The 27,724-nt window shown below is 45.3% G+C and overlaps 1 protein-coding gene across 1 annotated transcript in view; it reads left to right on the top strand.

Annotated features, from left to right (window-relative positions):
- The window catches only part of ELL (elongation factor for RNA polymerase II), a 49,725-nt gene that overhangs the window by 5,778 nt on the left and 16,223 nt on the right, over positions 1-27,724 (top strand). The window contains exons 2-5 of the mRNA XM_005531653.3: positions 17,995-18,042; positions 22,856-22,977; positions 23,286-23,449; positions 26,250-26,503. Of these exons, the coding sequence (XP_005531710.1) occupies positions 17,995-18,042; positions 22,856-22,977; positions 23,286-23,449; positions 26,250-26,503 (588 nt within the window). The remainder of the gene's footprint in view (positions 1-17,994; positions 18,043-22,855; positions 22,978-23,285; positions 23,450-26,249; positions 26,504-27,724) is intronic.

The raw sequence follows: 27,724 nt of genomic DNA, 5'->3' as shown, positions 1-27,724 counted from the left end.
TGGATGGAGTGACTGCACGGGTTTAGGTAGATTTTGAAGGGATACCCTGTGTCTGGGATCCTGTGCTGGATACCCTTATTTGGGATCACAGTCGTGTCATATCCCGGATTTGTTTGGATTTTGAGGAAGGAGAAGTTGGCAGGAGGAAAAGTAGCCGTCACTCAGCGTCATAACATCAGGAAGGTTGGGATCGAGTTACCTCTGAATAATTAAGGTTAATGGCTGTTTCTGGAGGAACCATTATCTGCAGTGAACTTAATGCTCATGAAAATACATGCTGATAACCTGAACTGTGCTAATATTTTATCCAGGGTGCATACAGAGGAGGCATCACCAAAACTGGGCTTCGATGTTCAACATGCCTTAGCTTGACCTAGATGAATTAGCCATGAAAGTAGCTTGGATTTGCTGATAAGAATTTTCTGTAGTAGCTCATGTGTTGCTTAGAAACATCCCATGTACATAAGGCAACTTTTGCACACCCTGGCTGAGGGTTTTGGTAGGTTTTGGGGTTTTTTTTCAAGCATTTGTGTATTAAAGAGAGTATTAAACCCCTCAGCAGTTGGCTTGCTGAGTGGTGTGTGTATCCCTGCTGCACTGGGAGAGCAGACTTCCCAAAATCCAATCCTTTTTGCATTACAGTCTAGAAAAAACACAGCTCCGTGAGCTTGGTCTCTCCTTTCTTTACATTGGATTAGTGCCTTTTTCTAATTTAAAGAAACCAGCATTTGTTTAACTCAAAAAGAGGTCAGCACTGGTGAGCAGGGCTTGACTGAGCTGCTCACCTTCACCCACATGGGGTCTTTGCTGGTGTGGTCCAGTCTGATCGTGGTTAACCCTCTGCTCTCCCTCTGTGCAGGCTTTTAGGCAGGAGAGAACACAAATTTTTGAGGAAAACTGAGTTATTTCTCCTTTTGGGCTCCATTCTGTGCTGTTGGGTTTAATGGTAGACGCAGACTTTGTCCTTGAGGTTCGCGTCCACACGTGGTGCAGTTCAGCAGGTACAACAGAACTTCCTGAGAACAGCAAATTGCCTAAATCTTTGTAGTATTTAGATTTCATCAGCACAAACATCCTCTTGGCTCTGTATTTTGAGCATATATGATTTCAGCCACGCTTTGATAAGAGCAGCCATGTGACAGACAGCCGAGGCAGGTTCATATGGGATCAGTGATGGGGAGACAGGAGCAGCTCTGGAGGAACTGGCACTGCCCCAGCCCTGGAAGTGTCAAAGGCCAGCTTGAAGCAACCTGGGACAGTGGAAGGTGTCCCTGCTCGTGGCATGGGGTGGAATAAACTGAATTTAGTGGTCTTTCTAACCCAAACCATTCTGTGATTCTACGATTCTATATGACAGTTTAAGCTGATAGTTGTTATTTAGCAAGAGCAGACGTGTGTTACTTAAAATCCTAACAAAAATCCCAGCAGGACAGAAGAAACTCAGGCTCAATCCATATCACTGTGCCCACAGGATCCATATTTTCTACAACTGGGGTGGAAGAACTAATTTAATCTTCCTTCTATATTCCTCCCCACTGAGGCCCGTTCTGCGATGGGCTGCAATCAGTGTGTTACGTGCCAGTTGTGGTTATTTGAATCATATTTCCACATTTCAGTGTCTAGACTTTATGTTTGTGTGAGTTTTGTTGTACCTTTCCAGCTCCGGCGCTGATTTCAGTTGGTTTTGGCTCCTGGTTTCTATGAGAAAATCAAACGGGCTGTGTTTCTGCCTTTCCCAGTCCCCAAAAGAGAAGGGAACAAGGGAATGGGAAGAACTTGGTTTTACAAGCTCCTTTGCCACCATTTTTCTCCCTTTTGAGGAAAATCTGTGTGTGGATGAGCTGGGTTCTGCCATTTGGTGACCAGCAGGTGAGAGCAAGGACTAACCACTGATGGCTGCAGATAAATCTCTGCCGGCTTCTTGAACTGAGAGAAATCTGCTGTGAAAAAAGGGATGATCTTGATACAGGCCAGCAAGGCTGGAAAAAAAAGTGGCTGTGTAGACATTTCTAGTAAAAAAACAACTTTATAATCCACAGAAGGAGAGCATTTATTGAAAATTAAGCAGATTTTTAATTGCCTGCGTGCACTGAGCTTCGTTTTTTGCCAGCACTTGTGGATATTGAGGATGATGGATGTGGCTGTGCTTGTTTAGGGAATAGGAGGTGATGCTCAGAAGTTGATAATGACACCAAACTTGGATAGCATGGACCTCACTGTGATCAGGAGGTAGAACTGGCTTTGGAATTGTTCACAGTCATACTGACTTGTGCGGAAAACAGTGTGGAAACCTGAGCCAAGGCTGTTTTCTGTGCTCCTGGTATATAATAAAGTGTATTATGGCTAAATCAGCTAAAGGAAATAATGTTCCCAACTCTTTGTTAACATGTAGAGCTTGCTGCTGTCAAACGTGAAAGGCTTAAGTGCAGCTGAATAGCAAGAAAAGTCAGAATTTTTTTCATGGGGAATACAGAGAATAAAAGCTGTGGTTCCAGTTTCTCTCTGCACCCCTGCCTGCCTCGGCTCCCTCTGCTCCCCCGGTGATTGAGGTGACCCAGGGTGCTGCCAAATCCGTGCCTTCACCTCTTCCAGGGAGCTGAGCATTGTCAATCCTTCCATTCCTTTTCCGATCCAGGATTCAGTGGATGCTTTTCGGAGCCCGGCATGGGCGGAGTAGCAAGGAAGCAAATTTTTCCACCCTGCCTGAGCTTGGGCAAGCAGAAATTGTGCCTTGGAAGCCATATAAGGCCAGCAAGCCGGCTCTGCATGGGCTCACCTTGCTGGGATGCTGGGGCAGGGAGCAGCCCTCGCTCCCAGGGAGACTTTCAGGGCCTTTGAAGTGTTCCCTGTGCGTCTGTCACTTGCCAAAGGGATGGTGTGGCCACCCTGATTAGGTGGCACAAGCTCATTAACTCCCTGACTTTTGTGGGGCTCCAGCACCCGGCCCCAAACGGAGGCGGAAATTCGTGATTCAGAGCGAAACTGCTGTAAAATGACGGAGCTGGGAAGGTCGGAGTCTCTGTCCCAGGGTGTCTTCATTTCCCTCAGCAGTGTCTGAGGCACATTCTGCTGACTGCAGACAGTGCTGAGCAGGACTTTGCTCTGAAACGAGAGTTCCTGTGGCATTAAAATAGATTTTTGAAAAGCCTGGCAGCACCTGTTCCCCCTTCCAGGGATGTTCATCCCTCAGAGCTGCCGGAGCCCCAATCGTGACCTCTGCTTCTGCTTCTCACAGAATTAAGAACAACTTCTGCTCCCATAAATAGTCCCTTAAGAAGTGCGTAGGAGCTCTGTGACCAATTTCTTTAGAAAAGTGCTTTCAGTGACACCCGTGGCTGTGACCTTGCTCCGTGTTCCCACCCCGTGTCCTTGCAGGGCAGCTGTGTTTTGATGGGAGCCTGGTGGTCCTGGCCACAAGCTCTGCTTCCTTCTCTCACGTTTAATCAACACTAAAAGGAACTTTTGGGTTATCTGTGTGTTTTTTGGGAAGTTGCTGCTGTTTTTCCTGCTGCAAATCCCAAATGCTTGCTGCCTCCTTGAGGTTCTCATTCCCTAATGCCACAGAGGTGGCTAAGGGACAGTGTCTGAAAGCTCCTGTGTTCCTGCCACATGTCACAGCTCCCAATCCTTGTTTTTATTCCAGAAATAAAGTGTGGTTTTCCAGAGGGGGATGATGCAGCCGTGCAGCTGCATTGTCACAAACCAGTTCTCCCAGCATGGACTCTTGGAGCCGGTGGAGAGTCCCAAAAACACCCAGCTCAGGAAGCGGCTTGGTGTTTAATCTTTGCAAATGTGGAAGTGGGAAGAGGGAGGCAGTAATGGATAAAGTAAAACATATTTAACCTTTAGGGACGTACATGGGATATCTTGGGTCTGTTTGGAACAGGCACTGGGCTTGACGTAGAGCGTGGTGGTGATTAAAACCAACAGCAAACATTTTTCTGCTCGTGAATTAAGGACTTTGTTCTTAATGCATTAAAATCTAGAACACTTTGGAGTTTCTTAACGTGAAGGGGGAGAAGGAATAGATTTATTACCTGGAAGGTTTGATGTTACAGTTCCAGGCATGTTTCCACAATCTTCCTGCAACCATTTGGAGCTGTACCTAATGTGGGTGCTGCCTGCATTGGGCTGCAAGTTTGAGCTCTCTCATACAATTAAGGCCATTTAACTCCATCTAAAAGACCTTTTACTTGTCATTAAGACTAAATTTACTGACGCTGACAGCAGGAAGAAATGCATTTACCCTAACTCAGATGGGCTAAGAGAGCAAAACGTTCCAGCTAACTATGACTTGACTGGATTGTTAAATTTAGACCAAAAATTCTGGTCAGACAATTAAGTGCCGGCTCAGTGGCCACACCACTTCTTTTGCATGTGTGAATTGGCTGAGCTGCCTCTTGTCAGGCAAGAGAGATTCTCTGTCTGAATGTCTGAATTCTCTGGGGGTTTTTGGGCTCAGACCTGGTGAGTCTTTTCATGGCACTGTGGTCTCTCTCTGTTTAGTCAGCAGCCCTGGTATGTTTTTCCTCTTCTTATCTGAAAATTTTTCGTGTTTATTTTTGGAATTCGTTGTAACCTGAACTTTTTCAGGTGTCCTTGTGGAGAGCAAAGAAACATCTGACTTATTTCTTAGGTAGATTTTTGCCAGTTGAGAAGAGTGTGTTCTTTCTTTTACTGTTTGTCGCTTTATTTTTGGAGCAGGTTTGTTACTGACCAGCCTGGCAGTGCAAATACAGAGGCAGCTGAAACAGTGCAGGTTCTGTGCTTCTTGCTGGAGTAAAGGCAGCACCTAATTTAACTTCTTCAGGCAACTGCCTTCACTTTTCTCCTGGAGAAAGCATCCCTGGAAGCTGGAGGAGGCTGTTAGCAGAGGGTATGTAATACAAGGTTCTGTCATGGTAGGAAATTTAGAGAGGTTCTCTTGCTCAGTATTTTCAGCTGTTTTTTTCTTGGGCATCTTCCCTTGGTGATAGGAAGAAAACTGGAATATTTGAGTGCTTTATTGCTTTCTCCCCTATGGAGATGGTAAATTTGGGTGGACATCCCTGCTGAATTCCAAGTGTCTGTCAGGTTGTGTTCCCACTCTCCTCGTTGGCATTGGAGCACCTCTGTTTGCCTGGAGGCCAAAAGAATCCGTGTCTGAGCATCTTGCTTTAGCTTTTGAGGTTAGTCTGGCTCGTGGGGTGTTGCTGGTCGGATTTCCCTGGGATTCCTTCAGCATCCAGGCTCTGAGTTTGGTTTGTGGCAGCATCTTCCAGCAGCACTGTCTGTGCCTCCGTGAGGAACGTCTGAAGATCATCTTCAGCAGAACTTTCTCAGACTGGTAATTACTCTTCCCTCTCCGAGTGTCAATAGGATATAGCTGGGCACAAGGAGAAAAAAAAAAGGACTGGTCCAGGCTTGTTTTTCTGGGCTCAGCAGTGTGAGGTGAGATTTGTTCCGGGATGGTTGAACGGGTTCGTCAATCTGATCTCTCAATTGTCTTTCTATATTTTTCTCTTGCAAGAAAAGGAGTAAAGCCCTGTGGAAGATAAGGATCGTTCTGATGTTTCAGCAGCTCATTTAAGCCACCTTATGAGCACATAGGCAAGTGAATCAGCCCTGGTGTCTTAATATGTCCTAAAATAAATTAGACTTTCGTAAGCAAATTCGGTGGGTTTGAACTGCTGTATTTTCATTAAAAGATTGCAGTGGAGAAAACGCTCTTTAAAATTCAGCCTGGGGGTTGTGTTGTTCATTAACTGATAGTCACTCCTGTTTACCTTGTGTGATAAGTCCCACGTTAAGAATGGCCAGCAGTGCTGATGCCGTCACAGCTGCCCTTCAGAGAGAATTGCTTTTATTTTTTTTTATGGCTCTTTTTACTGACAGGTGGGAGTTTTTTTGGAACTCAAATAAATGCATACAGCCACGATGTACCTCTCGTAATCATGGGAAACCACTTGTTTGGTGGTTTGTTGTTTTTTTTTTTTTTTTAATTCCCTCCTGTCCTTAGCAGCTTGGTAACGCCGTTGTCGGTACAAAGGTCATTTAAAAATCTGACATGTCAGCCCAGCAACATACTGCTCCTTAATGAGGCTTAAAACCAGCGTGGAGCTGCCTGGTGGAAATAAATTTGGAGCTGCAGAATAGAGGGAGACATGTGAACAGCTTACTGGGATGGGATCACCTGGCTTTCCTTGCAGCAGCCCCTCCTCCCCGGATCTCTCAGAAGGGTACTTGCAGTTCTCTTGCATAAAGGGGTTTAATTTTTCCTCTTGTTATTCAAATGAGCCCAGGTGTTTGACAGCACGTTTGTGTTCTCAGAAGAAAAAGCAACGAAAATATCTCCTGAAAATCCAGGCAAGGGTGGTTTTAAAACGATTCCTTCCTGTGTTTGAGGTTTTCTCTCCTCCTCACCTTGGCCTCCTGCTGCCCCATTGAGGAGGTTCTGCACCACCTCTGACTTCATCCCCATCTGGCTAAAGCCCTCCTGTCCCCCAGGATGTCACTTGAACCCAAGCTCTTGAAGCTCCCAGTTCTCCCTGACGCTCCCTCAGTCCTTTGAATGTCTGAAGGCTTTTCCTCTAATCCTGTTCCGCAGCACTACTGGAATTTCAGCACCTTCAGCCTCGCCTCTGTCTTTTCGGCTCTTTGACTGTTCTCCAGTGAAAACTAGGTCAGAAACAACCGTCAGCTTCTGATATTTCACTATTCCTGTTTTATAAGTTGTAACCCAGTGTCGCTGTGTTTAATCGCTCGCTTTAATTTTCGCGTATGAAGTGCCTGAGCTTGCTCTGCGTGAGCAGCCTGACACAGTCAAACTGCTCCAGATAACATCGTGCCTGTAAAAGCCATGTTACCTTGATTGGGGCTGAAAAGGTGAATTCTCTTTTTTTTTTGTTCCATATAATGCTGGGGATGCCATACTGACAGATTTTTCCACCAGCTTTCTCTTAAGTGTAACATTTGCTGGTAGTTTTGGAGCTGTAATTAGCCAGCTTCTTTTTGTGCCTGGGTGGCTTTTTTAACCTGATGGGTGAAAGAAAAATAGCTTAAAAACAATAATAATAGTTGAAAACCCACAGGTTGGCGAGGAACACAGCAATGCAGGTATATTGGAACGCATTTAAGAGATTTATTTTTAACTGAGTTGTAGCTGACTGGACCCATTCAGCATTTTTATAAAACTATTCTTGGAATGGTGCTTGAAGTCTGAGCTGAGGTGCCTCAGTGTTCAGTGAAATCCACCTGGTGTAATTCAAGAGTATCCTTCTTCCTTTCTGTTAGGCAGACTTGGAGCCAGCCAGTGTTGGAATACTTGGGCATTCCAGCATAAATGGGATTTAAATGAATCCTTACTTTTCAGTCTAACTTAAAGGTTGTGGTTTTAAAATTCTGCCTGAGCTGTTGTCTCTGAAAAGGTTTTTTTTCCAAGTTGTTTATTAGGCTGTTCTTAAGACACTTTAATTTTCTTCTTTCATGTGTCTCCTGCTGCTCTGTGGTTGTTTTCAAGGATCCCAATCCAGGCACAGGGTGGGATTGTTGGGGTGTCTGTGCAGGGCCAGGAGCTGGGCTTTGATATTCCTGGTGAGGAATCCTTTCCATCTCGGGGTGTTCAGTGATTTTCCTGGAATTTGAGGATCCCTGGTTTGCAGGTACCAGTGTGATCCAGCTCTTGCTTTCTATCTGGGAAACATTACCTGTGTTTGACAGGTGGGGGAGTTTGAAGCAGGGCTGAAATTCTTTATTTAAGGAAAACTTCTGGAGGGGCCAGTGGAGCAAATCCCAGCCCTAAATGTGGTTCTGTAGTCACTTCCCATCACTTGTGTGGCCGTCAGCCTCGGATGGAGGAGCTTGGGTGTCTTAATCAGTTCTGGAAGCCTTATTTATCCATGATGGGGATGAGGGGGAGTTAAGATGTGCTATCGTGACACACTTTTCTGTATTAATTTGGGAAACATTTTCTTCTGGCAGTTGGGAGGTTTTGTACAGTGCAAAAAGCAAAATACTTGTAGTAGATACATTTGATACGGCTGGTCCTGGAAAAGCTTTTATTTGATCCCCTGAACACACAAAACTGTGTTACTGCATTGCCTCAGAAAGGCTAAAATCAGGGAAAAGTGTCTTCTCCAAGAGAGACAGCAGCGAGCCAAGTGATTTCCATGATGGAAATTTGTTTTTCTTGTAATTTCCACAAGGTTTTTGGCATTGTTGCAGAGGTGGCCACATCTCCAGCACCTCAAAATCAGCAAACTTCCCTCTTCTGCCAGAGGAAGCACAGAGGGCTTCATTCAAGGTGTCTTGTTCGACAGGAATGACTCTTAGAATATTAATCTGAGAACATCTAAACCCATGAATTCTTGGCTCATAACGAGTGAATCCTCCAGGGAAAAGCAGCACTGCTGGTCACCTTTAGCAGAGTTGGGAATTTTGGGTGATTCAATTTCCTTCTGCCAGTTTTCTTGTTGTGCTGTTGTTTCTCCCCCTCGGTCCTTTCCCAATTTAACAGGATCATCTGATAACTCCAATAAAATGCTGCTGCAAAAACAAGCAGTGTTACATGCAAGAGATGATTACCCAGGGAGCTTTGGGCATGGATGTCTTAATGGGATCCTTGCCAGGCTGAGGGCTCTCTGAATTGTCTTGCAATGCAAATGTGTGCAGGTACTGCTGGACTTCTCTTAGAGAAATATTTAATATTCTATTTAAAGGAATACTTGATATTGTATTTAATAGTATTAGTATTTCCGGTATAGGGAGGCAGAACAGGAAACTTCATTCTGCAATAATGTTTTTTGTTGAAAACTTTGCTTCAAAGCAAGTCCACGTGTTTGAAAAACAAATCTGAGGGTTTGCTTTCCTTTGCCTGCACTTTAGAAATACCAATATTTACCTTCTTTTTTTCCTACCCTGTCTTTAATTTACTGTAACTACTCAAAGCCAGGCAGTGCTGCTCTGCAAGAGAGGGACAGACTCAGGCCATATGAGCAGACTTAAATTCAAAATTAATTTTACTTCATCCACTTTGCTCTTCCTTTGTAAGCAACCTACCCTAGATTTGCTACTTTTAAAAAGGAGTGAGCATTGGGATTTGTTCATTTAACTCTTCCTCAAATTAGTTGCAAGTCATAAAACAATAGGATTTATTTCTAAGTTTGTACTTGATTTTTTTTTCTTATTTTTTCTTTGTGCAATGTATTTGCCAGCACAGCATTATCTTTGGAGGAGAGCTTTGGGAAATGTTGTTGCAACTTGTTTTATGCTTTCTCACTTTTACCTTTTATTGCTTTTAGTCAGAGTTAGAGGAGAGAAATCCCTTCAGGAAAAAGGGTGATAAAAAGAAGAGTTAGTGCAGAATTTTGCTGATTCCTGGTGTGCTTGCGGAAAAGGGAAAGGGATCCTTGAACCTCTGTCTCAGAACAGGAGAACAGGACAAGACTGAAATAAAGGTAAAGGTGTTTGAATGGACAGTTTTGACTCAAGAATGCAACACTGAGTAATAAAATTAAAATAGCTTTGAGGGCTGCTGACTCTCAGTGTCAGGGAGGGTCTGGAACACCCTTCTGGAGCGAGTAACGGATGCAGAAAATTCACTCACACAAAATGAAACTTCCTTTTCAGGGAGATGCAGTAATTGTATCAAAACTGGGTTTTTCTTTACTTGCAGGAAGGAAACTCCTGGGTTATTACACTAAAAAATGGGCACCATGTTCTGTGACTTAGTAATTCTTTCCTTATAGACATTTTTAATTGATTTTTGACTGCTTTGATCAGTTCTAAACACTGGAAGCTGCACAGGGATGCAAAGGAGCTTTTTTTCCTTCCAAAAGCCTTTCCAAGTCGTGGGAGTTGGCTCCTGGTCCTCTGACAAAGCCTCCCTGAGCAGCCCCATCTTGTTAATAGTGGGATTGGTGGGAGTTTGTCATGATTAAACTGCAGATAATCATCATTACAGCCCTTGTGGCAGCCTGGTGATGAGACTTTATGATTATTGCTCTCCTTAATGAGCAGGTCTGCCTTAACTCTGCGGAAAAGCAGAGAGGGAAAACATCAAGTTAAAAAAAGGAGAACTGACCCGTTGGGAAACGTGCCCAGAGTCTCCCAAGTTGGATTCCCACAGGAGACCAACTCCTGCCTCTGTTCCTGAGATCTGGAGCCGTGGCTGAGTTAATTGGGAGCCACAAACCCGCTTGGATCTTTTCCCCTTTCTTGCCATCCACCTTCCCCCTGAGCTCGCACCGCTCTGGTTTTGGGGTGGGTTTGAAGCCCTCTTGTTTTTGGGGCTGGAGTTCCCTCTGGTTTTGGGGTGGTTTTCCTCTGTTTTCCATCTTCAGCCAGACTGATCCCATCCAGCAGTGAGGCTGGGTGTCCAGGGAGCAGCAATAAATCCAGTGACTGATGGGCCATTCCAAAGGGTGCTGATGTTTAGAATTAAAAGTGTTGTAGCTCTCCAAATGAACCTTTATCTTCTTGTCCTCCTGCACTGTCTCTCCCCATGCCCTGGCAGGGGAGCCTTTCCCTGCAGACAGATGGATTTAACTCTTCAGTGTCCTCTGGAAGTGCCCACTCTGCATAAACAAAGCTGGAATATTCTTTGGGGACAGAGCATTTCCTCCTTGCAGCCATTTCAGCCCCCTCTGTGTGTTGATATTTACCACAGAGCAAATCCCCATCCATCTCTGTGCTCGTGGAAGAGTTCCTCACTTCTTGTACCTGCACTGCCATAGAAATTTGGGAGGAGGGATTGCAGGAAGGCATTTGGTGGTTCCTGCTCTTGGGTGGATGGAGCCCGGTGGATGGAGCTGCTCTGTTTGCCAGAGCCAAGCTCTGCTCCAGCCAGACAAAGTCTCCTGCTCCACACTGGGCTGAGTAAACTCCATACCAATTCACAATACTTTAATTATTTCTCCAAGGATTTGAGTCTCCTTTTAATTTTCTTCCTGAAAGGCATTGCCTAAATTGCCTCTGTGCCCAGCTTCCCTTCGTACTGGAAAACTACTGCACCTTGTGCTGGCCAAACATCCTGGATTGATGCTTGGGAGTGATGCAGTTTTTTCAGGATTTTTTTGGGATGTTTGGGGAGCTGGAGCTCCCTTCCCGATCCCACCTTTCCCAAGGTTTGTGCTGTGGTGCTGAGGATGACCAGAGGATCAGACTGTGTCGGAGCTTTCTGTTCTTTGGGAGTTTAAAGCTTTATTTTTGCAAATACAGAAAAAATCATCATTTAATGCTGTGCTGGGAAGCAAAGATTCCTTCGAAGCACTGGAGAGTTTTGCTTGGAGTTACCAAATTGAAACAAAAAAGTTGTGCTAGGCTTGGGCAACCTGGGGTAGTGGCAGTGTCCCTGCCCATGGCTGGGGGTGGAACTGGATGGGATTTAAGGTCCCTTCCTACCCAAACTATTCCATTATTCCATGAAAAAAACAGTGGGAATCTGGCAAAAATCACGGAGGCTGGAGAGCCTCCACCTCCATCCCTTATCCTGAATTTTTGGGATGTGTATTTGGGGAGCCACGAGGTTCATGTATCCTAATTCCCACTCCATCTCCTTCCCCTAATTCCTGACTGAAGGAGCTCGGGAGCTGCAGGGACAGGGGAGCCTCACCCGTGCACAGCTCTGTTGGTTCAGTGTGAGTCCCCAACTAAATTCTAATTCTAATGCAGCGGGGACCCAACAAACACACTGCATTTTATTCAGGAGGAGCTTTTTAACCTGGATTAGGCGAGATCAGAAGCTCCAGGCATGCGAGAGAGAGAGGACAGGCTGCTCGGCTGGCTCAGCTCTCGTGCCTGTGGGGTGACATCTTGATGACAGTGGAGTTTAATTGCTCTCTGCTTTGCTGATACAGGCTATTGTCCATTTAGGGCCTGGCTTTCTGCTGTACAGGGCAGGACAAAGCATTTCCATTAGGCTACAGTTTGGTTTTTTAACTTCATCATGTGTCTTACTCTCTAAACTTTACACAAAGGTGGAGTTTTTCTGCATTTCGAGTGGGGCTGTAGCTGAGATGCATGCTCAGTGTGTAGTGATGTCAAAGCTTGCTCGTGATGTTTCCTGGTAAAATTGGTAATTTTGTTAAAATGGTGAAATTCTGTAACTTTGAGGAGTTGGGAATGGTGAAATTCTGTAATTTTGGAGCTGGGAATGGTGAATGAAATTCTGTAACTCTGAGGAGCTGGGAATGGTGAAATTCTGTAATTTTGGAGCTGGGAATGGTGAATGAAATCCTGTAACTCTGAGGAGCTGGGAATGGTAAAACTCTTCAAAATAACCATAAATTTCAGCAAATCAAGTTGAGGGGTTTTTTTTGAGCTGACGCTTTAAACTCCTTTATTATCTATCTTATAGAAACACACTCGATTTTTAACCCTGGAAAATTAAACCACTGAGGAAGCAACATTTGTGCTGTAACAGCCCACTTGAAATGATGCAATTATAACCAAAGAAGCCAGTGTGCCTTTTGCAGTTTAGCAATTAAAAACTTTCAAATGTACAGCGTAGCATTTTGGCTGACATAAAAGCTTTTGAGCATTTTATTGCTGCTTGTACTTCTGGGCAGGATTCATAGGTGCTTTAATGTTATGGTGATAATGTGTCCATTAATGCCTATTAAGCAAATGATAAATTATAATAAATATAAACTACAGTTCAGAGTAATTGGTGAGAGTCCAGCTCTTAAACCTTCATCAAAAGTAGCTTTTTTAATAATTATTTGTGTTAAAAGCTCGAGTATTCACTTCTGCCCAAAATAAATTATTTTAAATGTTGGGGAAAGGAAAATGGGGGTGGGGTGAGGGGTCTGTGACAGCGCTGGATCATCAAGGTGATAAATGGGATTATTTGGGAGAGGAGGAGTGAGCAGAGGTGTCCATGGGATAATTTTGGGATTGCTGCCTGAGGAGCTCCTGTCACACCCTGCTCTGCTCCTGGGGGTTTGCACCATCCCATCAGCATCCCTGGAAGGATGTGGGTGAATCCTGAATCCTCCAGCAGCATCCCCGTGGCTCACCTGGGCAGCTGGCACCTCTCTCGAGTGGAAAGCCTCAAATAGTGGTGGATTTACACGGGCTTTCCAAGGCTCTTTCCATGAGAATGTTGGATTTGAATAGCAAAGCTGTAATTTTCGAGTTGCAGCAGACTCCATCCCATCTGTGCTCAACTTCAAACGGGATCCTTGGGAGGCCTCAAATTGCAGATGGAAATTGTGTTGCAGGGAGACTGTGCTTTAATTCCATAAGTAATAGATGGGACATGAAAAAAGGGAATATTCAAGAGGCTTTTTTGGCTGCTGGGTTTCTGGGAGGAGGTAAATACAAGCCTTGGAATAGTGGAATGTCCTGGGAGCTCTCTCCTGGGCCAGCTCGGGGTAATTGGCTGCCAGCAAACCTCACACAGCCTTCACTTGGAGCTGTGGGTCTATTCCAGGCTATTCCTTTCCCTTGGGATTTGTATTTCTTGCTGCTAATGAACTCAGGGACTCGGAGGTGTCTCCTGGGAGTCTGTCACAGCGAGGGACGGGGTGATCAGCTTTGCCTTTGCACTCTGGTTTGCTCTGCAAGCTCTTGGGAGAGTGTTTTAAAACTAAAATATAAATGGAAGGTAAAATCTGTGTAGCTCTGCAGATGTCCAGGTGTGCTTAAACTGAGGATCCTCCTGGATTGGGATCTTTTTATCTATCCCACCCTTGGCCCAGTTGTGCTGGGAAGCCAGAGGAAGCAGGGGAGGGAGCCTTGCCTATATTTGGACCTTGCTGTGTGGGCTAAAGAAACGTAAACCAGTCATAACCAAAGAATTAAAGAGGAACTTGGAGTTAGGGGCATTGCAGGGTCTGAAATTTGTGCTTTTTAAGTGATTTCTGGTTGTTCCCATTTTTGTAAGTGCTTCCTGAGCAGCAGGAACTTTACCTGGGCACTGGTTGTACCTGGAATTGCAGGGGATGGTTGGAAACATCCCATTAATGCCAGCCTTGATCAGCAGGATTTTATAGTTTCTCTGCATATTTTATTGGAATTCTTTTTAATTTTAACTGTTCATAAGAAGCTTTAAATTCTGAAAATAATGCCCTTATTCAAACACAAATAAGGGTGAATTTTCAGCTGCACTCTGGGTATTGGTGACTCTGAAAACAGATAAACACATCAATACTAAGTTTAGGCAAGTATTTTCCATAGAACACAGCCTGCAGTATAAATTCCAGTAAATACATGACAGAACTTCCCAAAATGATGTCTTCTTTAATTATCTGTATTTCCCTGAAGAAACAGAGAGGCTTCCAGCTGGCTCCTTGACCTGAGGATTTCCAGTGTCCTTTCTGATCCTGGGTAGGAACATCCCATCCAGCTTTTCCACTAAAGGTGTTTAAAACCTTCTGCCAGCTTCAATCAGCCCTGATAAAACACTTCATTAGTTTAATTTCAATTCTTCTGTCTTCTCTTGGCACTTTCTTGTTCTTCCTCAGCTTCCACGTGCCAGACCTGGAATATTTAAGTGTGAGGAGCTGTTTGTGTGTGTTGCCACCACCTCTGTGAGCTTTCAGAGTCTCTCTTTAGGGTTTCTTGCTCTCCTCTAGCCTGGGGAAACTAAAGGATGAGCATAATACTGTGATAATAAAAAACCAGATATCCTGTGGGAGCTCTGGGGATGAATTTTGGGGTTTTTTTGGTTTAATCTCATGACTTTGGAAATAATCTCATAGTATGTGGAGGACTGACAAAAAACACTTGGGTCTGTGGGGTTTTATTCATGTTGGCATCCCAGAGCAGAGCTTTAAGGGTTTTATTTCTCCATCATTCCCAGGGAATACAGTGGGAGCTGTGGAAAGCAGGAATCTGGGCATGGACGTGGGGAAGTTCTCTTTCCAAATGGCAAATAAATGAAATTTTATGGAGTAGGTGCCAGGGTGTATCCAGGCTCTTTCTGGGGGTCTGTTTTCCAGTCTGGTGGAGAGGCTGAAGCTGGTAATTCCAGTTTGGGTAGATCTCTGAGGTGCAGCCGTGGTTTGGATGTTCCTTTGGGAGTTGTTCCTGCAGAGTTCTGGAGCTGCAGGATGGGCTCTGCTCTGGCCCAGCAGCTCCTTTGCCGTTCCAGAGGAAGTTTGACTCAGCTCCTTGTGGGACCTGGCATCCTCTGGAGCTGCAGGAATGCTTTGCCAACCTTCCAGCTTCGTCAGGAAGCCTTCAGCTGGAACAATGGCACGGGGCAGGGATGGAATTCTTGCATCTGAGGTGTGTTTAAAGGGGTTTTTCCACCTCTGGAGGCTGCAGGTTCTTGTGTGATGTTCCCCACACATCCCAGGAATTGTGTTCCTTCCCTCTGCACCTCTCCAGCGCTGTCACCCTCAGGGATGAGCTGCAGGGATTAATATCTCGTACCTGGCAGCAGCATAAAACCTTCTCACCTGACAGGTGGCTGCTGCGAAGTACCCGAACTGTGCTTTTCTTCCTTAGATTTTTATCTTTAATCGGCTTCCAGCAGCTGTTTTTAAACCCAGAGAGTCTCCTGGAAGGGTAAAGCTGGAATTTACTGGAAGGGGATGAGGTTTTCCTGTTGTTTGAACACAAAGATGAGGTTCCATCAGCATCCTTGATTTGCCAAGGGTTTACTGCATCCAGGGCTGAGGAGGTGGCTTGGTTTAATTGGAAAGGCAGAGGGAAAGACCTTGTTCCCTCTCAAAAGGGATGGAATGGCATTTCTAGGAACTCAAGGCAGGAAGTTCAGTCATGGCATCGCTAAGGAAGAGGAATTAAGTGGCTCTGAGGTGACTCTTTAGAAAATGACACAGGGATTTTGGAAAGGGCAGCAAGAACTCTTGATAATTGGGGTTGTCCATCTAAGAACATCCAAGGAAGTTAATCCAAATGAAGATACAAATGGAAATGTGGTTTTAATTTGGTTTCACGTCATTCATCCTTTCTCTTTTATTCTGAATGAAGGTGTCCATGCAGGGATTTAATTTCATCTAATAAAGGTACTTAGAGTCACATCCTTAATGAGTTTAGGGTGTGCAGCGTGTTCTCCTCTGCCATGAACATCCTGAAGGAGGTGTAGCCAAGGAATTTGACATCAGGGGTGTGATGCCTGTGGAGGTTCAGGGGCTGCTGAGATGCCAGAAGTCTTCCCTGCCTCAGAAGGGAACTGGGATGGTGCAGTGTGGATCCAAATCCATCTGTTCCCAGTGACCCCCTGTGTGGAACCTGGCAGTTCCAGCACCGATGTTCCTCCACGGCGATCACAGACAGAAACGCTGAATTTTGGGAGATGAATCTCAGCTTTGCCACTTAACTTGCATAAAGCTGATATTACCCACTTAACTTCAAACCAGTTTATTTGTAGATTGTGGGATTTATAAGTTCTGTAATTAAACCATGTCTGATTTGTGCATCAGGACTTTTGTTTCTGCCTCCTTATTCCACTTCCATCCTCCTCACCCCCTTTTTATTCCCCTTAAACAACTTTCCAGACTGAAGAGCAAATCTGTAATTTGCTGTACAAGAACCACATGGGTCGGTTTGGCTTTTTTTCTTCTTAAATCCAGATTTTTTTCATGTTTCAAATGCTTGTTTGCTCAAGTATGTTCCTATGAATTTCTGGACACGGGGAACAAAAAGCTGGCCAGGCTGTCCATGAACAGTGTGCTGTGGAATGCAGTGTCGTGGCACTCGAGGAATTCAGTGATCTCTGTACCAAGAGCAAGATGTTGTTTATTGGTGCTTTCTAAAGGTTGTTCTGGGTCTATAAAATTCCTTATCCAGCAGTCAGGGAGTGCTGTCGGCTCCGAGCGTGTTCCTGCTTTCCTCAGCGTCGTAAATGTCCTGTAATGATCCTGGGTGTGATGCAGACCTGTGAAATCTTATTGGATGGGCTCTTCAGAGCCTCAGATTGTCTTGGGCTGGGTTTATCCATCCAACTTTTGTTAGGTTTTTCCAGGATAAAAGGATTTTTATTTTGCTGGTGAATTTATCAGTTCTTTTGTTGATGTCGTGGTTGAGATTCTTCACTTGCAGGGCTGGAAATGTTTTATGAGGGATGGTTAACTCGATGAGTTTCAAGCTGTCTTAACTCTCTTGCTGCTAAAATTTAAATATCTATTTCTCTAATCCATTGGAAATTGGGTGACACAAACAGCACAAATACAACTCATGTTTTGGGGTTGTTCTCCCAAATTCCTGGTGGTTTTCCCATGGAAATGTGACTCCCATACACACAGCAACATTTTCACTTATAAATGATACTTTCAACCTATTTATAAATTCTTGTCTCCCATGGGGTCCCATGTGCACAATTCCTGTCTTGGAATGCTTTGGAAAATAAAACAGCCCAAATTCTGCTGGAATTGGAGAAATCCAAACTCAGCCTGGCTTGGGTTGGGTCTGTTATTTTTTTTCTTCAGTTAAAACCTCAGGTGAAACCTGGAATCAACAAGTCTTTGGGATCTCTAAACTGACAGCGAGGCAAAAAGGCTGAAATTGAGGAGTTTTGGTGTCAGAGGAGTACAATTTTTTAAATGTAAGCAGCTGAGCCTGGAGGAAGAGGCCGATTGTTGAAACAGGCAACGTAACAACAGGATTTTGCAACGGAGCTGCAGTTTGCTTTTCCAAAGGATTGCCAGCTTTCTCTTGGAAAAAATTCGCTTTGCGTCCTCTCAGGCCGAGAACTGGAATAAATTTTCCCCTCAAGTGTCCATTTTTTAGCTCAAAACTTACATAAGCACCAAAGCTGAGCTGTTCTGTGCCCAAAATGTGGTGGAGGGATGGGGAGAGGAACCAAGTGTCACCTCTGAGCTAAGGGTGACTTCAGTTTATCCCTTTTCCGGGTACAAATCATTGTTTCTGGAATTTTTTTTGTTGTTTTTCTTGAAATACACATTTCCCTGACCTTTCCCCATGGAAAAAAAAGTAAGGAAAGTAAAAAATCCAGGTGAAAAATCAAGCTTGAGTGTGACTTGGAGGTGAAATTTGGAGCTTAGAATTTCTCTGAGGTAATTTTTGTTTTTCCACTTGTTTTTGTAGGATGCTGTGACGTCAAAACCAGTCATCCAGTTTCAAGGAAGCCAAGGGGTAAGTTTGTCCCTGGAAAATTCTTGACATTTGATGGGATTGAGGAATAAGTTTGTCCCTGGAAAATTCTTGACATTTGATGGGATTGAGGAATTTGGGCTGTTCCAGCTCAAGGAATGATGCTGTGATTGCTGCAAGTGAGAGATGGAGGTTCAGGTGTGGTCCAGGAAGGTGTTTGCTCATGGATTCTCTCTCTCTAAAACCTTTTCCCTCCTCTTTATTTCCTCACCTTGCTGAATCCATGGGAAGTTGAGATTTATGAGGCCGTGCTGTTGGCCAGAACAGAGGAAAGGATGCAGAAATCCATGGAATCCTCACCTGTATCCCAGGAAAACACCGAGCTAAACTCACTGCAAGACTTTTTGGGTCCCAATTCCTTGCAGCAGCAGAGCTTGGAGGCTGCTCTGAGAGTCCTGGAGGTTTATTTAACATAACTGCAGTTCTGTGAGTACCAGAAGTTATTTTAGATTTAGGAGTTTTACTTTCCCAACTTCTGTTCCGATGACAGAACTCCGGGATATTTTTAGCCCCATGAACCAGTCTGTCATGCCAGTTGCTGACAACGTTGAGATTTACGTGGTGGTGTTTCTGGTAAAGCAATGCAGCCCTTCAGTGAACTTGAAAAATGTCATTTAGAAACCTTTTATTTCTAAAAAAGCCCGTGTTTTACTTTAGTCTCTGCATAAAGAAGGAGAATTCAAATTTTTTTAATTTTTTTTTTCCTCAAGAATTTCAATTCATCTGCGACTTCTGGTTATTTTTTATGCACTGGCACATTAAAGATTTCAAAAAGGTTTGGATTGAGTAGACATTAAACCCAGCACATTGTCCTTGCCCACATCCTACTTTGTGATATTATTCTCACTAACAGTACATAGAAAATGCAGCAGGAAAGACATGATTGTTATTGTAAGTTAAGAAGAAAAATACAAACCTTCTTATCCTGGGAAATAAAGAAAGGAGCAATTTCCAGGTTTTTTACTTTTGTTTAGACTTAAACTTCCCTGAAAGCTCAGTGTGAAAGTTGAGATCAAAATCTGCCACTGAGGTTGGGCACAATCAGAAGTGAGGAGGAAAACCGAAGGGTGGGTGAGTTGTCTTTATTTGATGAGCTTTGCTCATGGAATAAAGAAGCTAAAAACACTGGGAATGCTTTCCTTTCCCTTTGGATTCAGGATCTACACTTGACTTTTCCTCTCAAGCTGTTTAAGTTGTGGAAATGCCTCCTCTGAATGTTTTTCCTTGAAGGAAATGTAGCAAAAGGGATGAAAACAGCTTAAAATGCTCCTCTGCCCTGAGCCTTTGCTCCTGGCGGGTTCCACATGGATCTGATACAACAAAAAAATATTAATTCCTGGGGATAATTAAGAATATTTTCAAATGCTCCAGTTACTTCTAGCAATTAAAAATACAAGAATAAAAGAGTTAATCCTATTTAAGCCCTGAACTCCCAGAGATGAGTGGTTGGTAGAGGAGCTGCCTGGCACCTGCAGTGTCACTCCATGGAGAAGGAGAGGAGCCAGGAGGGCTGGGCTGGGCTGGAGGGAGGATGTGGCAGCCAGAGCTGACCTCTGCCTGCTCCTCCTCGCCGGTTAATTAATGGCACTGACGAGGAAAGGCCAAAGGTAGAGCTTTGAAGAGAGTTGCAGCTCCACGGGAGCACACAGAAAGAGCTCTTTGTCCCTTTATTATTATTTTTCCTGGGTATGACAAGGAGCTGGCAGCTGGGGAACCATCTGCTTTTAAGGGTAGGACTCTGCATGTCAGGATTCTCCTGCTTTTTAAGGAGCTGAGGCTTGAAATGCTTTCGAGGGATCCTCCATCAGTTGGGCTGAAGAGATAATTCCAGGAATTTACCTCTCACATCCACATGACAGCATTAAAACATATTTGAGTGGTTTTACTTTTTAAATCATTTCTTCCGCTCTTCCTCAATTCCCCAATCTGCTGCATTCCTATTTTGCTTCCCAAAAAATGCAGCTATGGAGAATCCCATTAACTTTTTGGGGTGGGAAGTTTGTGCACAGAACAACTGTCAGTGTGATTTAAAGCAGTGAGGTTTTAATAGTGGGGATTTTCTGTGCAAGGATCCCTTTCTCAAGAATGATTTAGGGAGGCAGGACATAAAATAAGAATTTAAACAAACTGCTGTTTCTTGAATTTAATTGTCTAGAAGCCTTTAAATTGCTGTGTCCACGTGTTTTCACCTATTCCAGTGTTATGCTAAAAGCTCTCAATGATACTTTCAGTTTCTAATACCCAGAAAAAGAAACTTCCATGGTTGAGGAACTAATTAACCGGGGAAGGGAATTGTTGGGAGTAAAACCCAGGGTCAGCAAGGTGGCAGCAGAAAGGAGGAAGTCAGAGGTTGCAGCCCAAAACAAAACAGCTGTTCCAGTGACAAGGGACAAAACCTCCCCTGCCTGGATCCTGATCTGGATCCGCTCTCACAGGAGCTGATAAAAACTTTTTGGGATTTTGCCTTGGGATGTGTTTCTCTGTAGTGATGCTGCTGTTGTTAATGGCTTTTATTCTGTGTAATAGTCAGAATTTCAGTTGTGATAACCAGGTTGTTTTTACCAGTGTTCCCCTAAAGTGGGACTATGGATATTCCTTAGGAGCAGCACCTGGCTGACAGTTTTTCCTCATGGATCTAGTTTTTTTATAAGTTTTTATGGAGGTTTGAGCGTTGTGCTTGTTTTAGTGAGCACATCAGTTAGAATTTAACAGCTGGAGTACCACAGCATTACAAATTGTGTTCAGGACTGTGCTAGAAATACTGAAAATGCTTCTATTTTAATAAAAAGACAGAATCAGAGCTTAGACTGGCTGAAATTTGCAGGTGCTTGTGGGGTGGTGAGAGCAGGGACAGAATTTAACTGGTGGGGCAGAAAATACCCTTTATGTGCCAGAGCCATGAGTGTTGTGCAGCATTTTTAAAATGACTCTTGGGAGCAAAATATCTTTGTGACTGGAAAATAACAACATTTCCCCTGTTTCCTGGGATGAAATTTAGGTATTAACAGAGGGAGGTGAAATCTTTATTCAGAGTGAGCTGTCCACAGATGAATGTTACTTGAAAGAAGAAAACAGAAGTCACATCTGTACCGAGCTATTTTTAAGTGTCTCTGGTTACTGGTGCAATACCCAGCACCAAAATTAGGGCTCCCTCAAAGCAGTCACCATGCTGATTTGGTGGCTTGAGAAACCTTCTGTTTTCAGCTAAAAATAATTCCTAGAGATAACGGCCAGCTCGCACATGAGACACTTTTCAGTACTAAAGTGACTCTGCCTCATTTTGCAGCCTCTAGAAACGCTGCAAAAACCTTACAAAAATCCAAAATCGGGGCTTTTGGTGCGACTGTTTTTTCCAGTGGTAAAGCAGGAGCAAGGAGGAAGTTCTTTGGGTGTGTGGAGATGTGATTTGGTGACATCCTGCAGGTTTTATTTTCCAGGCTCAGGTGCAGCTCGATTCCCCCCTGGAAGCAGAACCGGCCCCATTGGATTTTCCTTTTCTTCCCGTTCCCATCAAATTTCCAGCTGCAAAATCCCCTGCCTCCCCCGAGTCTGCTGCTTACATAACTCTGCCTTTGTGCCTGTTCTGCTAAAGCAGAAGGGAATTTTCTTCCCCCTGCCTGGGTGGGGGCAGAGGATGCCAGGAGAGATTAAAAGGGTTCGAGGGCTGCGGCACGCATTTGGCAGGGGAGATAATGGGGCTGCTCAGGGAGGGCCCAGCAGCACCCAAAAAATCTGCTCCCTGTATTTTCAGACCTGGATCCTGGGGATAACTCGTGCTCCTGTATAAAACAAGGCTCAGGTCTGGGTTTCTGGGCTCGTTTTTGGAAGAAGGGAGCTCTGTTCACGCCACACAGGCTCGGCTCAAGAGCTTCTTGGTGCCTCTGAGAACATCGCTGTGGTTTACAGGGACACAGATCCCTGGGTTTTCCAGGCTGCTGGAGATGTCTGAGGTCTGAAGGAAACCACCCAAAACCCCTCCTGTCCCAGCACAGTCATGTGTGGATGCCACGGGCCGGCTTGCTGGCAGCGTGTATTTTCTGCGTAGATGTGGCAATCTGCGTAAATATAAATCCGTGTGTGGTAAAAGCCTGGCCTAAAATAGGCTGGAGCTGGTGTTCCTTCTGTCTCAGCTTCTGGAAGCCATCTTAATTATCAAATATTGATGTGATAGTGGAGCTCAGATGCTGACATTTACGTTGGATCCTGAATGCAGAGGGGAGACGGTTTCCCTTTTGAAAAATGAATGGCTGTGGCGGGGGTGAAAAAAAAACAATGCAGGATGGTTGTGGAGTTGTCTGTGGAGCACACTTACTGCTTGATTAAATATTTAATTTAGCAGCAGCGTCACACTCTACTGTGAGCCATGAAATCTTGTTATGGAATTATAATTTCTTAAAAAAGAATAAGCATGCTACCTAGTGACCTGGCTTGTGCTATGTTTAGTGCTGGATCAGTAATTCTAAAGAAACGAGCCCCGAGTGTTTTACATTGAATATAAACAGTGGGAGCGAGTCTGTTTTGAGCCTGAATCAATAGAATTGGGTCAGGTTCCTAGAACAAGGTGGTTGTGGGCTCTGTTCTCTCCCAGCCGTATCCACCTTCAGCTGCTCTTTCCCTGTTACCTTTTCCTTACCCCTGCAGACAGCGGGGACAACTTGAATTCTCTGCCTTAACCCAGGTGCTTTCCTTGTTGCAAAATGCCTCAGAACATCCTGGCTGCAGGAGAACTGAGCTTTCCTCAGCCTGGGCTTAGCTGAGTGACCAATGTTCCCCCTCCTCCTCCTCTCCCGAGCAGCACATCGCCATCCCGAGGCCCGATCGACCGGCGGAAGTGCGGACCTTCACCTTTTATCTCTCCAATATTGGCAAGGACAGCCCCCAGGGGAGCTTTGACTGCATCCAGCAGTATGTATCCAGGTGAGTGGGGCATCCAAGGAAAAGCCAGCCTTTTTGGTTTTTGGTTGGGTTTATTTTTCTCTTTTACTCCCTTTCTTCTGGAGCATCTCTTCCTTAACAGAGCTTAATGCACGTACTTCCTTTTCAGAGTCTTTCTGTTCTGTTTCAGTGTGGGATTTTTTTTTTTTGGGAAGCATCTGGTTCCCTCTCAACTCCTGTGTGTGCCCCCCACTATTATTCAGCTAACACCCCCCTAGCTGTCCCCCAGTGCCAGCCCCGTGTCCCTCTGCAGTGTCAGGAGTACCTTTTCCATTGCATTTCTCTTGCAGCAATGGCAATATCCATTTGGATTGCCTGGGAAGCATACAGGATAAAATCACCGTGTGTGCTACTGATGATTCCTACCAGAAGGCGAGGCAGAGCATGGCACAGGCAGAGGAGGAGACTCGCAGCCGGAGCGCCATAGTCATTAAACCTGGGGGGAGATATGTAGGTAAGCAGCCACTCAGTTTGGGGCTCTGGACTCCATTTGGGACTCAGCAGGCTCTGGAGGCAAATCCTGGTGTTGTTGGATCCTTTGTGGCAGTCTAAGAAGTCCCCAGTAGTTCCTCATGGGTGATTTAGGGGGCTGCTCGCCTTGCGTTTTCTTCACTTCCATCGTCACCCCAAGGGAGCTGCCCCAGCCCTGGAGGTGTCTGAGATCAGGTTGGAGCCACCCAAAGGTGTTCCCTGCTGTGACAGGGGGTGGCCCTGGCTGATTTTAAGGTCCCAGCCAGCCCAAAGCGCTGGGGGATGTCTGTGTGCAGTGAGGTGGCCCTGGCAGTGCTGGAGTGTCCCCAGTGTCCCTGCTCCTGGCCAGCCCAGCTACAGCTGCCAGCCCTGTCCCAGCTGTGCCCCACAGGACCAACACAGGCAGTGCCCTCTGTTCATAAACACAGCCTGCAACAGCCCTTCTCACTGTGGCAGCAGCAGGAAAGCCTCAGCAGAGGAAATAAAACCATGGTAAATAACACAGGGAGCTCAGGGCCCTGCTTAACCTCAGCTCACAAACTTTGGGCACAAACAGTAACCAGAATGCAAAGTTTCAGTATTTTTTTTTTTTTTTTCTTTCCCTGAGGCAGCTGCTTTTCCTACAGCCCATGTGATCTGCAGCCAGTCTCTTCTCAGAGGATCAGTGATGAGAAGGGTTGAGTTGCAAAATGTAGAACTGACCCTGACTCATTGTCACAGCAGCCAAGTGCTCAAAGCTGAGAAAGGAGATGGTAATCAGGAAGGAAATGCATTGATTTCCTGTAGGCCAGAAGATTATTTTGTTTAGCTCCTCTTTGAGAACATTACAGTAAGTGCCTGAAGTTAAAGCTTCTGAGGGAGAAGATTCTCAAAGCAATTTGCTTCCTGGAAAGATGGAGCAAAACAGTTTTAAAATTAAAAATACTCCTGGCTAAAACCTTTTACTGCCCTGGAATGGAGACAGAGCCGTGTGAAAGCAGCAAGGGCAGAGCGTGTGCTCACGGTGCTCCTAGATAAGATGTCAGTGTTTGAGGAGGAGAGCTCTGGTCCAAGAAGGAAGGGCTTGGAAGGACAGTCCTCATGTGGGATCTGCAGGTCCTGGTGTGCCAGCAGCATCAGCTGATTCCTGCAGGCTGGGCTGGAGGGACAGGGCTGGCTCTCACATTTCCAGGAGAACACGGAGCTCAGCGCTTGAGCGCCAGTGGAGTCGTTCCAGGCAGCTCAGATGTGGAAAAATTTATATGAAATGTTGAAATTGGAGAGCAGCAGAACCTACAGATGTGAGCTGACACTTGAATAAATAGATATGTAAATAGATAGCTGCAGGTAAAGCTGCAGGGGATGTATGCTTGTAGCCACACTAAATGTGTGCATACATCCATAGACATGCACATGTATAAATATTTGAAAATCCTTTGTGTCCTGGCTCAACTTAGTTTTTTCTTGTCCTATCACTGCTCACTTTGGCTCCAGCCTTTAAGTGGAAACCTCCCAACGTGATGTTTTTACTGTTCGTGACCTGGCAAGAGTTAAGGCAGTTCTAGAAAGCTGACGAATCTTCTCTTGTCCCATTTCTGGAAACAAAATCCAGCTGACCTCTGGATTGTGGGATGTTTAACGTGCGAATTGGTGTCGTTCCCCCTCTCACCTCCCCTCAGCCCTGCCGAGGATGGGTCGTGCTTCCTCTCCCAGCACTGTGGTGTATAATGAAAAGCCAGGAAATGGGGCCTGGGTTACACAATGTGCAGCTCAGTAAAACAAACAGTGCAGACAATCCTCAGTATCTTCAGATGACTCAGTTGAAAACGTTGCTTCCTAGCAATGGAGCAGTGCCCTGCTGGAATAGACCTCCCAAACACTTGCAGTAAATGCTGGATGTTGTTTGTCCTAGTGAAGGTCACTTTCTCCAGCCCAAGTGATTATTGATTGATCTCTCCAGGTTTTCAGACCTTGGAACCCACAGGTCTTGTTTGCAGCTTTGCCTTTGGTAGCAGGAACTGGATTTCAAGCAGTCCCAATCCTTTGGTTTGGGATCCACTAAGAGACGGCGTGAGGGTTCTGTTGGGAGGAATGAATTCTTGGATTGTGCTGTCAGCAGCCGAGAACCCCAGTGAGGACAGAGCTGAGATGCACTTGTGAGCCAGCTTTATGTTGTCACTCGTGTGCAGGCGCAGTGGAGAAGGGGTTGTTCCATCAGCACAGGCAGCACCCTCGTGAATAGGCTGATGGCCCAGTGTCAGCCCCATTCATGGGGCCGTGTTTGGAGGGGGAAGGGAGGTGGACCCAGCCCCATAAAGTTCCTATTGTTCTAAAAGCAGAAACATCTGCTGGAGGAGCGTTTTTGCTGAGCTCAGCAGCGGGGAGCCGCTCGTTGACCAGTTCTGGTCTTTCCACTCTGTATTTCCCACTCTCCTACATAATAATGCAGAATTTTCTTCTCATAGGGAGGGCAAAAACAGTTCGATTAACCGTGGGGATACGTGCACTTGGGATAAATGAAAAGCTGGCAAACAAAGGGAGCTTTATGTAAGCTGGTGGCCAATAATACTCAGGTTTCCAGAGCTTGGTGTTGCTGTTTACTTGTTACAAGCTTGTCATGAACCATAAACCTCAACGGGATGCTCGTTGTGGCGGCGCCTCGGGACGGAGGGGGTGTGCTGGTGGTGTTTGTCCTTCCTCGTCACCTCGTGGCACTTCCCAGGGGCGTGATGAGCTCTGGTGCTGACAGCCCACTGGCCTTTGCGAGGCGACTGCTGCACTTCACTATTCTCATCTCATTTTAGGCAAAAAGGTTCAGGTGCGTAAACCTGCACCAGGAGCTTCCGATGCTGTTCCCTCCAGGAAGCGCCCAACGCCAGTCAACCTTGCCAGTGCAATAAAGAGAGGCAATAGTGCGATTTCCCAGAGACCCTTCAAAGATAGGGTTGTGCACTTACTGGCACTAAAGCCTTATAAGAAACCTGAACTTATTCTCAGATTGCAGAAGGATGGACTTTCTCAGCAGGACAAGGATTTGCTGGATAACCTTCTGCAACAGGTTTGTACTCTGATGAAGGCAACGATTTAGGTAAAGGGAATAAAAAAAAAAAATAAAAATAAATGTCTTCTCAGCACCTCCCACCCGTGGCAGTGGAAGCTGTTATCTCCAGGCTGCAGCTGAATGTGACTCTGAAGGCTGTGGGGGACACAGCTCTCAGCTCCCAGTGCTGGTGCAGAGATAGCAGGAGCCTCCCGTGGCTACGCCTCGGGTCACAGGGGTGCAACCAAGCTGGGTGGTTTTGGCTCACCAGATCAGTCCCTTTCAGAGGGACACTTCTGCTTGGTCATGGGGAGGATTCTCTTAACAGAGGATCTACAAATTATTTGATTATAACCTCTAAATCTCTATTTTATTCTCATGGTGAAGGAGCGATGCTCTGTATTGGTACAAATTTTGTATATGCAAGAAAAGATGTCCCCAGGTTTGGTTTTTTTTGTGCTCCTCAGGGCCTTTCCTGCTTGTGAGTGCCACTGGTCAGGTGTGAAGATCATGCAGCTCCTTGCCAAGCACATTATTTGTGTGTCAGGTGTGAAAGCTGTCTGCAAGCTGAATCAGTTCCTAGCACTTGAGTCACATTAAAGGTGCCATTTTAGGCCTCGCAGTAAACACCTTCATTGCTTTATTAAACACATCATGGCTGTTTATTTAAATGCTGCAGCTGCCTTCTTCTGGATTGGAACATATTCTGGAAAAAAAAAATACTCATTTTTTTTTCTTTTTTACTCATTTCCATAAAGAGTGAGACAGGAGTGCACAGGGGCACGTCGTATTAAAAACAGACAGCTGGCACAACTCCTTCCTTCCTTAGATTTTTTTAATCCCAGAACCCTCGATTTCCCAGCAGCTTTTTGGAGTGCTTTTTTCAATTCTATCAGTGAGTTTGAGAGCAGGAAACTCCTTTTTCTGACGACCACTTTTGACGGATGCTCTGCCCCAGCCCCCGGCAGGTGAGCGGCGCGTGCGGCACCGGCCACGGGGCCGAGCGCTGATTTAGCTGTAAACGTGGTGCTCGTAAAGTTAATCCCTCTCAGCCCTCCCAGAGCTCCCATCCACGGGCAGACACAGATAAGCTAAAAATTACAGGCTGTGTTAAAGCTAAATCTGTCTAGGTGTGGGTTTCATTGTGCTCTTGCATCTCTCGCAGGACTCGGTGTTCCTGGCGGCCTTTTTGCCTCATTTTGCAAGGTTTCTATTTTTGGGAGGGTTGGGGTGGAGCTT

The sequence above is a fragment of the Pseudopodoces humilis genome, chromosome 28, assembly GCF_049639895.1.
Source record: "Pseudopodoces humilis isolate 2021_Gansu_Grassland_sample_001 chromosome 28, ASM4963989v1, whole genome shotgun sequence".
Taxonomy (NCBI): domain Eukaryota; kingdom Metazoa; phylum Chordata; class Aves; order Passeriformes; family Paridae; genus Pseudopodoces; species Pseudopodoces humilis.
Note: the sequence above shows the minus strand (reverse complement) of the source record. Positions and strands in the feature narration are given on the sequence as shown.